The following is a 16,070-nucleotide window of genomic DNA, read 5'->3' on the forward strand; positions in this document are numbered from 1 at the left end:
TCCTTATATGAACTGTAACTCAGTAAAATCTTTAAAATTGTTGCGTTTCTATTTTTGTTCAATGTATTTTTCTCCCTTCTCTATGAGGTGAGGCGAGGCGACACAACACCAGGGTTGGGGTTAATTCGAATTTATGTCATTCAATTTAGGAAATAAACGGACATTCCAATTCAATAATTGAAAAAATTGCTTCCATTTTAAATGATTTCTCGATAAACTGAAAAGGAGAAGCTAATCACTTCCTGAATTGAGTGACTTAAATTCCAATGGACCCCAACCCTGCACAACATGCACTTACACACACATGCACAGTATGGGCATCCACGTCTATTGCACTCATTCTCTGTCATGGCTTGATTCCAAAGTGACTGGTTTTATGTTTGTTTTTGCTTGTTTTGTCATGGAGTTTCTAATGGACCCACACAGTCTTTCATGCATACAGTAGTTCCAGCTATTTATGAGTTCATAGTCTTCCTTTAGATGTGTTACTCAACACTGGTCTTCTGTTTTCCTCTCTTTTGCTGTTTGTGCTGAGCAGTTACACAATAATCAACAGGAGGTTGGGGGGGGGGGGGGGGCCCGGTCTCCCTTACTGCATCATTGTATAATACCGACACGTTAAAACAGTTCTCCAGACATTGTAAAAAATCGGATCATTCGCTTACTATGGCATTGGTGTATCTTGAACTCATCTGTTCTGTTCGTGTGTGTGGGGGGGGGGGGGGGGGGGGGGGGCAGTAACTGAAAGGTCGCTGGTTCAAATCCCTGAGCCGACTAGTCTGTACCCTTGAGCAAGGCACTTAACCGTAATTGCTACTGTAAGTTGCTCTGGATAAGAATGTTGGCTAAATGACTTAAATGTGTAGTGAGATACCTAATGGCGCTGGTGATGGGGGTATGTGCTAGTGGGTCTGGGCAGGTGTGATGTTTGTATTATGTTGTCGTTTGTATGTTTTGTATTGTTTATAAAATATAATCTTACACAAACAAAAGACTAAAATGTAAAAAATGTATGTGTATGTTTTACTGCAGCGTTTTGGCCACACTGACAGGCAGCTGTGTGAATGTGTGGGACGGAGGCTTCTTGACCTCAGGGTGATGTTCTGGGAACCGGAGCTGTCCTTTGGGTCTGCTTCCTCCATCCATCCCTCCCTCCCTCTATCTTTTCACTTATCCCTCCTCTTTCCCACTAAGACATCAATGGACCTAGCTGGATGGTCATTGTGTGATGGATGTACTCAAACTCTGTGGGAGATAGAGGTGTGTTTGTGTGTGTGTGTGTGTTTGTGTGTTTCCATACACACATGCTTGCGTCCGTGAGAGTGTGTGTGTGGGGAGGTGAACTTACTGCATAAGTCAGTAACTATATTACTGTTTGTGTGTCTGCGTGTGTATATAGCTATGCATGTGTGTGCTTGTGTGTGTGTATCTATGTGTGTCCGTGTATGTGTGTGGGTCAATAAGACGGAAATAACTGGAATAGTTTCACTGAAACACCAAGTTGGTGTTGAGTTGCTTGTCATCTGGAAGCCATGAAGCGTCCAGAGCCTTGCATCTGCACTCAATTAGGAACATCGGGGAATCGTGCCTGGATAGCTTCTCTTACTTCCCCCGTCTGTCTATCTGCCTCTCTCTTACTGTATGTTTTGCAACCTTTCCCTCCGTTTTCATTTGGATACTCTGGGCACTGTGGAGGGGAAGGATACCCTCAGTCTTTAAACAAGTAAACAGGGTCTCTCTCTCTCTCTCTCTCTCTCTCTCTCTCTCTCTCGGCATTTATCGAATCAATCCATTTTACTAGAGAGTGCACATCGCTGGTTTCCCATGTACATCAACATTACATATGTAGGATCTTAATTTGATCGCCATGTTGTTCCAGGAAAGTTCAGGTACAGCAGGAAATGCAAACTTGTAATGTATTTAAGGTTTAAAAGGGCTTCTAATGTTTGTAATTGTTTCTAATTAGCTGCTTCTCACACTCCACCTCCCTTCACATTTCTCTCTCTACTCACCCTTTTCTGAACCATGATGATGTAGGCTATGTTTTTGAACAGCTAAAATAAAAACACTGCAGCGATTTGAACGAACATTCAAGGCCATTATGAAGGCTACAACCTTTCTGTATGTTGTAACGGATATTGCAGTTGCACAAGCAGGACGCAGTCTCTACACATTGCATTGTGATGATGTAGGCTAATCTTCGTAGTTGCTGCCGTATCGTAGGCACTAGCCTGACTTGCTGAAAAAGAACACTACTTCTTTGACTGCCTTGCCTGTCTGCCTCCTACTTAGCCAATGTTTTCAATGATGATTAAAAAATAACATTAAATCGACTGTGTGTGTCTGTGTCTTGCTTGTGTTTGATATGCTGCCTAGATAGCTGCATGTAACTCCCCACTTGAGTTTTGCATTGGGGCAAAAAACGATCTGCGAGTTTGTACGAACATATTAATCATGTACATAGCTGCATGTAGCCTAACTCCCCTCCTGAAAAGAAATAACATGAAATCGTCCTTATGCTTAATATCCTACTGAGGCATGGAATGCAATAGTTTGAACATGTCGACCATGTTCTTTGTGTACAACATGAAGTTTATAGGCTACACTAGACAAAGGCGTTCATCGCCGATCAAGGAGGGGGAAGCGGCAGTGGAGCACTGAGCAGCAGCTACGTAGGCAGCGTAGTAGGCAGCAGCTATGTAAAACAAAATCCTGCACATGAGGAGAAATCTCAGTATCTTTAACCCCGGCAAATCGGGTTTCCAGAAAATCGGGGACAGCAGCTACTCCGTAATTATAATCCACATAATAATTCACATTTCCTGTTGCTGCAGGATTATTTTCCTGCTGTGAGAAACGGTTCAAATTAAGATCCTACACCTGTAGCAGATGGGGAGTTACAGGACATGCTGTGCTAGATCGATCCACCTTTCACAGGCCAAGACAAACTGATGCAGGATAAGCAGATGGTGTCCAACACACATCCACAGATATTTCCTACGTATCAATTCAATCGGAACATATTAGTTCAATTGTGGGTAGCCAAACAGTTGTGTAAGCATAAAATACTTTTTCATCTGTATATCATCATACTATCTGTCAATGAATCATGAACGTCTGTGTGTGTGTCCTCTCTCACAGACTGCCTGAAGGGTCGCTACGGGGCTGGATGTAACCAATTGTGCCACTGCTCTGGCGCGCCATGTGACAAGGTGACAGGACAGTGCCACTGCCTTGCCGGTGTGACTGGACAGCACTGTGAGACTGGTAAGGACGGGTGGCAACATGCTAATAGGGCATGTGGGGGGCATGGGGGAAGAGGAACAGGGATGATGGGTGGAGGGGTTTCCAATCACTAGATAAAAAATATTTGTTATATTGCTGTTTTGCTACGCAAACATCCAATGACATTTGTCAGGCACTAGGAAGCTAGAGTATCAACAGTACACAACATAGAGCTGTCACAGAAAACCTCAACTTCCAAGGTGTTTGAAAAACAAGGAAAACTAGAGAGAAGAACCAGTACTCCTAGAACTGGAGCCCATCCTCATCTGGCTGGCCCAGGCATAATGACAAATCCAATAGGAATATCCTGGCATACCGGCATGGAAAAATCCCTGTGCCGCAGTATAAGCCATGGTCGGTCCTCTTTACAAGCCCTCTTCAAATCAGCATGGGATGGGCTGGCCAGAGACGCAGCAGTATGTGTGTTACATTCAACAATGTGACCGCACATCTATCTCCAACTGCTAACTATAGTAAAACAATCCAAAAAACATGTTATGATTCCATCTCTGATGTCTTTCCATTCGGGTCCATTTGAGCTTCTCCTGGACATTGTTGTGAATACGAGCTCCTTGGAGGAGGAGATGGAACTGAGTCTGGCAGAGTTAGCGCTTAAGTTCCACACTGTTGTGTCCCAAATGGCACCCTATTCCCCACATAGTGCACTACTTTGGACCAGGGCTCTGGGAATAGGGTGCCATTTGGGATGCAACGAGTGTCTTTACTCAACCTTGTTCACCTCTGGCTGAGGTAAACATGAACCGAAATGGCACGGAAAATGATGCGGCAGCTAAAGCATCGGAGCATCTCTTCATTCACTTCTTCACAGGAAGAGTACAATATGGACCCAGAAAAACAATGTTAACACAAAAAAAGGAATGTGCACCCATTACAGTACACATGCGAGAGATGGATAGTGAGGAAGAGAGAAGGAGAGAGAGAGACAGATCAAGAGTACTCGTGGTCAGAAAAGACCTCTGTAGCGAGTTATACATATTTTAAAACAGCAGTTTATAATAATAATATAATATGCCATTTAGCAGACGCTTTTATCCAAAGCGACTCACAGTCATGTGTGCATACATTTTTACATATGGGTGGTCCCAGGGATCGAACCCACTACCCTGGTGTTACAAGCGCCATGCTCTACCAATTGAGCTACAGAGGACCACCCACCCAAATGTATCAAATTAGATTTTCAAAGAAGACATTGGAATCACTACTCTGTTCTTTCTTTCGTCATAGAACACTGGTCAGAATAATAATGCTGAATAGTAATAGCCCCGTATGGAGAATATAACATTTAATTCACATTCACCATGGACAGCTTTGGAGTCTTTTTCTCTCACACTTTTTCGCTCTCTCACAATGTTTCTCTCTTGCTCTCTCTCTCTCCGTCTGTTTGTTTGTTAGAGTGTGAGGAGGGTCAGTGGGGTGTGGGCTGCTCAGGTTCCTGTCCTCGCTGTCAGAACGGGGGAGTGTGTGACAAACACAATGGAACGTGCCACTGCCAACCTGGATACACGGGCACCCTGTGTCAGAGCGGTGAGAGACACACGTGCACAAACACACTAGTTACCACTCAGACTTAGTATAATTGTAGGGGTGGGGGAAGAAATGTATACAGTAGAGTATCGCAATATTATTTTTGCAAATGTAATATTGACACTGTGACCAAGTGGCGCAGTGGTCTAAGGCACTGCATCACAGTGCTAGCTGTGCCACTAGAGATCCTGGTTTGAATCCAGGCTCTGTTGTAGCCGGCCGCGACCGGGAGACCCATGGGGCGGCGCGCAATTGGCCCAGCATTGTCCAGGGTAGGGGAGGGAATGGCCGGCAGGGATGTAGCTCAGTTGATAGAGCATGGCGTTTGCAACGCCAGGGTTGTGGGTTCGATTCCCACAGGGGGTATGAAAAAAAATGATGTATGCACTAACTGTAAGTCGCTCTGGATAAGAGCGTCTGCTAAATGACGTAAATGTAAATGTATTGATTAGTAAAAATAAATAAAAACAAAAAAATATATATTTTTTGCTTGGTTGTTAAGTTAGCTAGCGCTAGTCGGCTGTACCTGTGCCAAAACTTATTTCTCAGCCTATAGCTTGTTCTCACTGTTTTAAATGGTGTGCCAACATGTTTTGAGCACTTATCTCATGGCTCTCTCTTGTTCCTCTTCAGCAGACATATAGTGAGCAATATGTTTAAAACATTGAATCACAATAAAATTGCAGTATCGAATCGCAATACGTGATACATATAGAATCGCAACACATATTGTATCGGCACCTAAGTAACGTGATAACACTATCATGAGGCCCCTGGTAATTCCTAGCCCTATATAATTTACCATACCATCTCTCTCTCGTAGTCTGCCCGTTGGGTAGATTTGGCCTGGGTTGCCAGCTACGCTGTCGGTGTGATAACGGTGGGCGCTGCCACCCGGTGACAGGCCGCTGTGCCTGTCCTGAAGGATGGACTGGACCCAGCTGCAGTAGAGGTAAGGCTGACGGCCTGTGAGCCACAATCAATACTGTAGTACTTTATGATCCCCCTACCACTCAGACCTGGGTTCAAATCAAATATTATTTTAATCTGATTGATTTGATTGAGTTTCCCTGGCACAAGGGAACCAATAGAAGAGTCGAAAAATTGTGAACCCTGCCCATCTGGCTAAAGAAACGTATTTGAAAGAATACATATAGTAGTTGAACGCAGGTCTGCTACCACTGGCTTGTAATAAGTGATAATAACCCATAAGAATCTAAACTCTGTCTAATCCGGGGGAGGGGGTTCTACTAAGCTATATGGAATTGTTTTAAGGTCATACCAAGGATCATTTTGCTATTTGATTTTGAATTTTAAGACCCCTTGAAGGATAACAAAACTATGTATATGTTGTTTTTAATTAAACATTTTATTTGGCCTTACTGCTATTAGCCCATACAAACGCATTGAATAACAGATTCACTACATGGAACAACAGATAGTCCCCCCAAAAAATCTAAAGGAAGTTTGTTCTGAAGTGTCTGTCCTATACATGTATCTGAGAAATACAGTATATTCAGAAAGTATTCAGACCCCTTGACTTTTTCCACATTTTGTTATGTTACAGCCTTATTCTAAAATTGATTAAATCGTTTTTTCCCCCTCATCAATCTACACACAATACCCCATAATGACAAAGCAAAAACAGGTTTAGACATTTTTGCAAATGTATAAAAATATATATATATCACATTTATATTCTGTAAGTATTCAGACCCTTTACTCAGTACTTTGTTGAAGCCCCTTTGGCATCGATTACAGCCTTGAGTTATCTTGGGTATGACGCTACAAGATTGGCACACCTGTATTTGGGGAGTTTCTGCAGATCCTCTCAAGCTCTGTCAGGTTGGATGGGGAGCGTCGCTGCACAACTATTTTCAGGTCTCTCCAGAGATGTTCGATTGGGGTCAAGTCCGGGCTCTGGCTGGGCCACTCAAGGACATTCAGAGACTTGTCCCGAAGCCACTCCTGCATTGTCTTGGCTGTGTGCTTAGGGTCATTGTCCTGTTGGAAGGTGAACCTTCGCCCCAGTCTGAGGTCCTGAGCACTCTGGAGCAGGTTTTCATCAAGGATCTCTCTGTACTTTGCTCCATTCATCTTTCCCTCGATCCTAACTAGTCTCCCAGTACCTGCCGCTGAGAAACATCCCCACAGCATGACGCTGCCTCCCCTACGCTTCACCGTAGGGATGGTGCCAGGTTTCCTCCAGACGTGACACTTGGCATTCAGGCCAAAGAGTTCAATCTTGGTTTCATTAGACCAGAGAATCTTGTTTCTCATGGTCTGAGAGTCTTTAGGTGCCTTTTGGCCAACTCCAAGCGGGCTGTCATGTGCCTTTTACTGAGGAGTGGATTCCGTCTGGCCACTCTACCATAAAGGCCTGATTGGTGGAGTGCTGCAGAGATGGTTGTCCTTCTGGAAGGTTCTCCCATCTCCCCAGAGGAACTCTGGAGCTCTGTTAGAGTGACCATCGGGTTCTTGGTCAACTCCCTGACCAAGGCCCTTCTCCCCCGGTTGCTCAGTTTGGCTGGGCGGCCAGCTCTAGGAAGAGTCTTGGTGGTTCCAAACTTCTTCCATTTAAGAATGATGGAGGCCACTGTGTTCTTGGGGACCTTCAATGCTGCATAAATGGTACCCTTCCACAGATCTGTGTCACGATACAATCCTGTCTCGGAGCTCTACGGACAATTCCTTCGACCTCATGGCTTGGTTTTTGCTCTGACATGCACTGTCAACTGTGGGACCTTATATAGACAGGTGTGTGCCTTTCCAAATCTTGTCCAATCAATTGAATTTACCACAGGTGGACTCCAATCAAGTTGTAGAAACATCTCAAGGATGATCAATGGAAACAGGATGCACCTGAGCTCAATTTCGAGTCTCATAGCAAAGGGTCTGAATTCTTATGTATTCTTATAAATTTGCACACATTTCTAAAAACCTGTTTTCGCTTTGTCATTATGGGGTATTGTGTGTAGATTGGTGAGTACATTAAAAAATATATATACAGTGAAGGAAAAAAGTATTTGATCCCCTGTTGATTTTGTATGTTTGCCCACTGACAAAGACATGATCAGTCTATAATTTTAATGGTAGGTTTATTTGAACAGTGAGAGACAGAATAACAACAAAAAAATCCAGAAAAACGCATGTCAAAAATGTTATAAATTGATTTGCATTTTAATGAGGGAAATAAGTATTTGACACCTCTGCAAAACATGACTTAGTACTTGGTGGCAAAACCCTTGTTGGCAATCACAGAGGTCAGACGTTTCTTGTAGTTGGCCACCAGGTTTGCACACATCTCAGGAGGGATTTTGTCCCACTCCTCTTTGCAGATCTTCTCCAAGTAATTAAGGTTTCAAGCCTGACATTTGGCAACTCGAACGTTCAGCTCCCTCCACAGATTTTCTATGGGATTAAGGTCTGGAGACTGACTAGGCCACTCCAGGACCTTAATGTGCTTCTTCTTGAGCCACTCCTTTGTTGCCTTGGCCGTGTGTTTTGGGTCATTGTCATGCTGGAATACCCATCCACGATCCATTTTCAATGCCCTGGCTGAGGGAAGGAGGTTCTCACCCAAGATTTGACGGTACATGGCCCTGTCCATCGTCCCTTTGATGCAGTGAAGTTGTCCTGTCCCCTTAGCAGAAAAACACCCACAAAGTATAATGTTTCCACCTCCATGTTTGACGGATGGTGTTCTTGGGGTCATAGGCAGCATTCCTCCTCCTCCAAACACGGCGAGTTGAGTTGATGCCAAAGAGCTCGATTTTGGTCTCATCTGACCACAACACTTTCACCCAGTTCTACTCTGAATCATTCAGATGTTCATTGGCAAACTTCATACGGCCCTGTATATGTGCTTTCTTGAGCAGGGGGACCTTGCGGGCGCTGCAGGATTTCAGTCCTTCACGCCGTAGTGTGTTACCAATTGTTTTCTTGGTGACTATGGTCCCAGCTGCTTTGAGATCATTGACAAGGTCCTCCCGTGTAGTTCTGGGCTGATTCTTCACCATTCTCATGATCATTGCAACTCCAGGAGGTGAGATTTTGCATGGAGCCCCAGGCCGAGGGAGATTGACTGTTATTTTGTGTTTCTTCCATTTGCGAATAATCGCACCAACTGTTGTCACCTTCTCACCAAGCTGCTTGGCGATGGTCTTGTAGCCCATTCCAGCCTTGTGTAGGTCTACAATCTTGTCCCTGACATCCTTGAAGAGCTCTTTGGTCTTGGCCATGGTGGAGAGTTTGGAATCTGATTGATTGATTGCTTCTGTGGACAGGTGTCTTTTATACAGGTAACAAGCTGAGATTAGGAGCACTCCCTTTTAAGAGTGTGCTCCTAATCTCAGCTCGTTACCTGTATAAAAGACACCTCGGAGCCAGAAATCTTTCTGATTGAGAGGGGGTCAAATACTTATTTCCCTCATTAAAATGCAAATCAATTTATAACATTTTTGACATGCGTTTTTCTGGATTTTTTTGTTGTTATTCTGTCTCTCACTGTTCAAATAAACCTACCATTAAAATTATAGACTGATCATTTCTTTGTCAGTGGGCAAACGTACAAAATCAGCAGGGGATCAAATACTTTTTTCCCTCACTGTATATATTTTAGAATAAGGCAAAAAGTCAAGGGGTCTGAATACATTCCGAATGCACTGTATAAGAAATATCAGGAAACATCTTTATTTTTTATGTGTATTTAACCCCTTATTTTTGGCACTAAACAGTGTCCATATATTCACTGAACAAAAATATAAACGCAACATGTAAAGTGTTGGTCCCATATTACATTAGCTGAAGTAAATAATCCCCAACATTTTCCATACGAACAAAAACCTTCTTTCTCTTAAATTTTTGGCACAAGTTTGTTTACATCCCTGTTAGTGAGCATTTCTCCTTTGCCAAGATAATCCATTCACCTGACAGGTGTGGCATATAAAGAAGTTGATTAAACAGCATGATCATGACACAGGTGCACTTTGTGTTGGGGACAATAAAAGTCCACTTTAAAATGTGCAGTTTTGTCACACAACACAATGCCACATATGTCTCAAGTTTTGAGGGAGCATGCAATTGGCATGCTGACTGCAGGAATGTCCACAAGAGCTGTTGCCAGAGAATTGAATGTTAATTTCTCTACCTTAAGCTGTGGGGGGGACCTTCAGACGAGTTCCGGGGGACCTTCAGACGAGTCCTGTGAAGCCTGTGGGCGTCCTAGAGCAAAACAACCGACATGTACAGTGGGGAAAAAAAGTATTTAGTCAGCCACCAATTGTGCAAGTTCTCCCACTTAAAAAGATGAGAGAGGCCTGTAATTTTCATCATAGGTACACGTCAACTATGACAGATAAATTGAGAATTAGTTTTCCAGAAAATCACATTGTAGGATTTTTAATGAATTTATTTGCAAATTATGGTGGAAAATAAGTATTTGGTCACCTACAAACAAGCAAGATTTCTGGCTCTCACAGACCTGTAACTTCTTCTTTAAGAGGCTCCTCTGTCCTCCACTCGTTACCTGTATTAATGGCACCTGTTTGAACTTGTTATCAGTATAAAAGACACCTGTCCACAACCTCAAACAGTCACACTCCAAACTCCACTATGGCCAAGACCAAAGAGCTGTCAAAGGACACCAGAAACAAAATTGTAGACCTGCACCAGGCTGGGAAGACTGAATCTGCAATAGGTAAGCAGCTTGGTTTGAAGAAATCAACTGTGGGAGCAATTATTAGGAAATGGAAGACATACAAGACCACTGATAATCTCCCTCGATGTGGGGCTCCACGCAAGATCTCACCCCGTGGGGTCAAAATGATCACAAATCCCAGAACCACACGGGGGGACCTAGTGAATGACCTGCAGAGAGCTGGGACCAAAGTAACAAAGCCTACCATCAGTAACACACTACGCCGCCAGGGACTCAAATCCTGCAGTGCCAGACGTGTCCCCCTGCTTAAGCCAGTACATGTCCAGGCCCGTCTGAAGTTTGCTAGAGTGCAATTGGATGATCCAGAAGAGGATTGGGAGAATGTCATATGGTCAGATGAAACCAAAATATAACTTTTTGGTAAAAACTCAACTCGTCGTGTTTGGAGGACAAAGAATGCTGAGTTGCATCCAAAGAACACCATACCTACTGTGAAGCATGGGGGTGGAAACATCATGCTTTGGGGCTGTTTTTCTGCAAAGGGACCAGGACGACTGATCCGTGTAAAGGAAAGAATGAATGGGGCCATGTATCGTGAGATTTTGAGTGAAAACCTCCTTCCATCAGCAAGGGCATTGAAGATGAAACGTAGCTGGGTCTTTCAGCATGACAATGATCCCGAACACACCGCCCGGGCAACGAAGGAGTGGCTTCGTAAGAAGCATTTCAAGGTCCTGGAGTGGCCTAGCCAGTTTCCAGATCTCAACCCCATAGAAAATCTTTGGAGGGAGTTGAAAGTCCGTGTTGCCCAGCGACAGCCCCAAAACATCACTGCTCTAGAGGAGATCTGCATGGAGGAATGGGCCAAAATACCAGCAACAGTGTGTGAAAACCTTGTGAAGACTTACAGAAAACGTTTGACCTGTGTCATTGCCAACAAAGGGTATATAACAAAGTATTGAGAAACTTTTGTTATTGACCAAATACATATTTTCCACCATAATTTGCAAATAAATTCATTAAAAATCCTACAATGTGATTTTCTGGAGAAAAAAAATCTAATTTTGTCTGTCATAGTTGACGTGTACCTATGATGAAAATTACAGGCCTCTCTCATCTTTTTAAGTGGGAGAACTTGCACAATTGGTGGCTGACTAAATACTTTTTTTCCCCACTGTACGTGTTCATGAGAGTCTTACCTATCCACGACGAGACACAAAACGGAGAACACCATCGTGTTCGTGAGAGTCTCATCTTTCCATCGTGGAGTCATAATAGTATGTAGGCCAAACCATTCGGACGCTACAGACGATTTTGTAAGAAGACCGATTTTCTGGATATCTCATGGCCTGACAAACACTGCTCTAGCTCTGTCAAATTCACCGCAGATGCGGAAGTGCGACATAGGCGGATGCGGTGGATTGAGATGCATCCAATTCAAAACACAGATATTTCTAACTTAAACTGACAGGTTTTTATAGGGATTTGTTAATTATGCTAATTAGTTTTCCGCGGGGGTGTGGACATCAACCTTAGGGGGATAACACTGTACCTCATTAGTTGGTTCTTTTTTTGATCATTTTCACTTTGATTTGGAGAGACATTTTAAATACTGAAAGGTCTGGTGCGTCTGAAATGGCACTCTATTCTCCCTATAGGCCCCCAACCCAGTTGTGGAGGTCATGACTTTTGACCTCTGACCTCTGTCTCCATGGTAGCATGTGACGCCGGGCGCTGGGGTGTGGACTGTGCCAACGTGTGTGAGTGCCCGGGCAATGATGGCAGCTGTGACATCATCACGGGACAGTGTCGCTGTGAGGCGGGCTACACGGGACCAAGCTGCGAACAGAGTACAAAGATAAATATTGCCTTTCTAGAGTGTGTGTGTGTGTGTGTGTGTGTGTGTGTGTGTGTGTGTGTGTGTGTGTGTGTGTGTGTGTGTCAGTGGAGGCTGGTGATTAGAAAAATGTAGGTGGATGGGAGACCCTCGGTATAGGCGCAGACCGCTCGGCGACAACAAAGCGTCTTTCAAAAATTGAGACACAGCAACCAACCAAGCCGACTCGCGCTATAGTAGACTAAATGTTGCCATAGGTAGGTTATTTATCCTCCAATGTGATTACGTAGTACCTGTCTTGACTGCATCAAACCAGGAGAAGCTAGCTAAGCGAGCTAGCTAGCTAGGCTAATTGAGGCTGCACGCACTTTCTCGTCCTACACAGTTACAAACAACAACAACTTCATTCAAAATATAAAGTAGCAGCCTGCCTGTTCTTAGTTGTTGTAGCCTATCCTTCTCCTTTAACTTTTAATTCCATCTTCCATTGATTAGATATCTCCTCACTTTTGCCCCACACGGAGGCTCTATGACTGTAGCCTATTGCCACTTTGATGACTTATGATTGGCCAACAACAACAAGCTACACGCGCCACTCTTGTGAAAATCAAAGAGCAGCAGCATGAATTGTACTATTTCTCTCTCTCTCTCTACTGCAGCGTTCGGATCTGTATGGGTCCTTCCGGACAAGTCAGTTAAAATTACACATACCCAAGACCCGTGACAATCATATCAGATCAGACCCAGACCCATGACATTATTTAGAATTCTGGATTCGGATGCGCTCGGGTCCCGGATCGGGTCTCAGGTATTCAGGTACAGGTGGATCTGTGAAGACCTCTTGTTCAGAGGCTTGACTTCAGTGCAAGACAGGGTTGAGGTGTTCAGAGGCTTCAGTGCAGGACAGGCTCATCATGGATGGATGATGTTGGAGAAGAGCTCAACTCTTCCACTGAGGGCAGGACAGGATTTGAATTGGAAGACAAAAAAACAATAACACAACACAGTTAGACAAAAGAGCTAAGAATGAGTAATAATGTGATTGTGTTTGTGATTGTGATTGACTCTACATACAGTAATGAGAGAAAATTGACAGGGCTACTCACAGTGCTTGGAGAGGAAACATTCAATGTTCCAGTGGATGAGGGCTCATAAAACATGGTTTAAGTTCATGTCAGGGGAGAGTTGACACTGGTAGTGGAGTGGAGTGGTCGTCACCTCTTAATCAGGGAACAAAAGGCAGATACAAATAGCAGATACATTCCATTACAGCAGTGCCATCATAGGTTTGGGCAACAAGTTTCTCCATAAAGTTAAAGGCCGATCTACTAAGCTAACAAATGAAATTGTTATAAGATTGTCATACCATGGATAATTTATCTATTTGATTTTGAATTTTAGGACCCCTGTAGGTATAAAATAAATATATTTTTAAATGATTTTATAAAATATTGAATTTGGCCTTTACTACTATAGCCCATAGAAATGCATTGAAGAGCACATTCATAAATGGCAAAAAATTAATCATGAGGAAAAAGGTTGTGTAGTGTCTGTACGAAAGCTCAGGAAATATTTACGTTTTTTTAACCCCTTTTTTTTGTAGGCACAAAACTACCTACATACTTCCATTCATTTTTTAAAACTGGGACCAGGTTACCTTTAGACTAGTGCAGTGACGCTTGGTTGTAGAGCCATTGTGTTCATGAGAATCCCCCTGTGTTCGTGAGAATCCCCCCTTTCAATAGAGTGGTTATATTAGTTAGTAGGCCAAACCGTTCGGACGCTACGGACGTTTCCGTGAGAAGACCGATTTTCTCCTGGTCTGAAAAACTGTGCTGTAGCTCTGCCACTTTCCACTGCAGATGCGGAAGGCCGGATGCGGTGGATTGAGACGCAGTCCATGCAAAAAAACAGATATCTCTAGCTTAAACTGACAGATTCTGATGGGGATTTTTTAAATTATGTTACTTAGATTGACACATCAATGTAGCCCAAGAAACATTCCTGAATAAAGACCTGATCATCCACATACTTGATGGCCCCACAGGTCGGAGAGTGGTGGGGCAATTTTTTTCTTCCCTGGGGCTCAGCGTTTTTGCTTATCTGGTAACCTAACCAGATAAAACTCTGCAACCTATAGGGTATGACAGTGATTAATTACTGGTTTTATATGGGCTATGATGGGACCAGTGTTTCTAATCAGGCCACATGGTTTTAAACTCCAGGGCCTTTGGAGGATGAAAACCCTGTCAAACTACAGCAACCTTGTACTTGCTCATATGAATTATATTTAGACCCGTTCCGAAAATGGATCCGTGGCTTTTCCACCTGACCCGATATGCATAAATAAATAATAATTAAACGGAGACCCGTTCGGAATGGACCCGAGGACTGTCCGACCCATTCCGAAAAGGCCAGTGGAAAAACAGACCCAAACCGACCCGTGCTGGTTCGGATCCGAGAGACCCGTTCAGATCTGAGAATAGAAAGAGCGAGAGAAAGAAACCTCCTACTGGGTGCTGCCAACGCCATCAATAAACAGGCAATATTGGCCAATTGATCCACAGTTACTGTCTGAGATTTTAGTGCAAGCCCTAGAGAGACCGAGAGAAAAATAGAGATATGCCGGTGCCATGTTCTTTATCCTTCTCAGACTGCTATGCAGATATACAGTGCATTCGGAAAGTATTCAGACCCCTTGACTTTTTCCACATTTTGTTACGTTAATCTGCAAATAGTCTCGTTTTCATCCCATACAGATACAGATGTCAGATCGCTAATGTTTAGGTGTAGCCTAGGCTGCTGGAACATTTATGTAAATAGTTTTTGCTTGTGTCTGTCGGGAGTTATGATGTGTTAACATCACGTTTGCAAAATAAATATCGGAGAAAAGTGAAAGCACACTTGAGCGCGTTGTGCAAAAAAATGATCTGCTTCAACCTCCCACTGGGCACAGATGTCAATACAATGTCTATTCCACGTTGGTTAAACGTAATTTCGTTGAAATGATGTGGAAACAATGTTGATTCAACCAGTGTGTGCCCAATAGGCTTTTTTTAAATATAACTTTTAACAGATGATGTGATGGAAGCTATCAAATCATTTTGAATTGATTTCGACATCCCAGAGAACACAGCAGAAACGTCCATCACATCAAAGCATCGTAATGTGCAATTACTTCTGCAAACTCTTTTTTTTTTTTTTTTTTTTTTTTTTTTTGGGGGGGGGATGGATCAGCTTAATATTGCAGATAGATTGTATCTTCTATCAATTTAATTGTCTGCATCACTTCCAATCCCCCATGTTTTTTTTATTTTTTATATATATATATTGCCCTTTATTACTTTTCAACCCCACCATCCTTTCCCTACTTGGAGTAAATTAGTGAACAACAACGCCCAGGCCTCTACTTCCGGTCTATAATTACTATCTACACCTTACTTCTGCAAACTCTTTGTAGTTGCTCTTGTTTCCCTCTCATCGTGCCCCTAAGTAAAAGCCAACTCTTGCATGGCCAAAAATGCAGTATTGTTGATAAGCTATTTCTTCTTACCTTCTCGTTTGTCTTGCGCAGTTTGAATACGCAGACCTTCATCAATGTGGCTTTTTCCAAGAAGCTTGAATCTGATGTGGGCAATGAAAGTGGTTCTTCAACAAAAAATCCACTACATTGTCGTTAGCGTTAGCCATTCTGGCAGAGAAAACTGCACTCTGGTAGCTAGCTAGCTATTTGCTACTGAGGTG

At 43.3% G+C, this 16,070-nt stretch overlaps 1 protein-coding gene across 1 annotated transcript in view; it reads left to right on the forward strand.

Moving 5' to 3' along the window:
• LOC311149950 (uncharacterized protein) overlaps positions 1 to 16,070 on the forward strand; it is a gene marked incomplete at both ends in the record, with an annotated part of 93,841 nt that overhangs the window by 47,609 nt on the left and 30,162 nt on the right. Inside the window, 4 exons of the mRNA XM_084187174.1 lie at positions 3,142 to 3,267; positions 4,699 to 4,830; positions 5,654 to 5,782; positions 12,208 to 12,339. Of these exons, the coding sequence (XP_084043300.1) occupies positions 3,142 to 3,267; positions 4,699 to 4,830; positions 5,654 to 5,782; positions 12,208 to 12,339 (519 nt within the window). The remainder of the gene's footprint in view (positions 1 to 3,141; positions 3,268 to 4,698; positions 4,831 to 5,653; positions 5,783 to 12,207; positions 12,340 to 16,070) is intronic.

Source organism: Coregonus lavaretus, assembly GCF_964263955.1.
Source record: "Coregonus lavaretus genome assembly, chromosome: 22".
NCBI lineage: Eukaryota > Metazoa > Chordata > Actinopteri > Salmoniformes > Salmonidae > Coregonus > Coregonus lavaretus.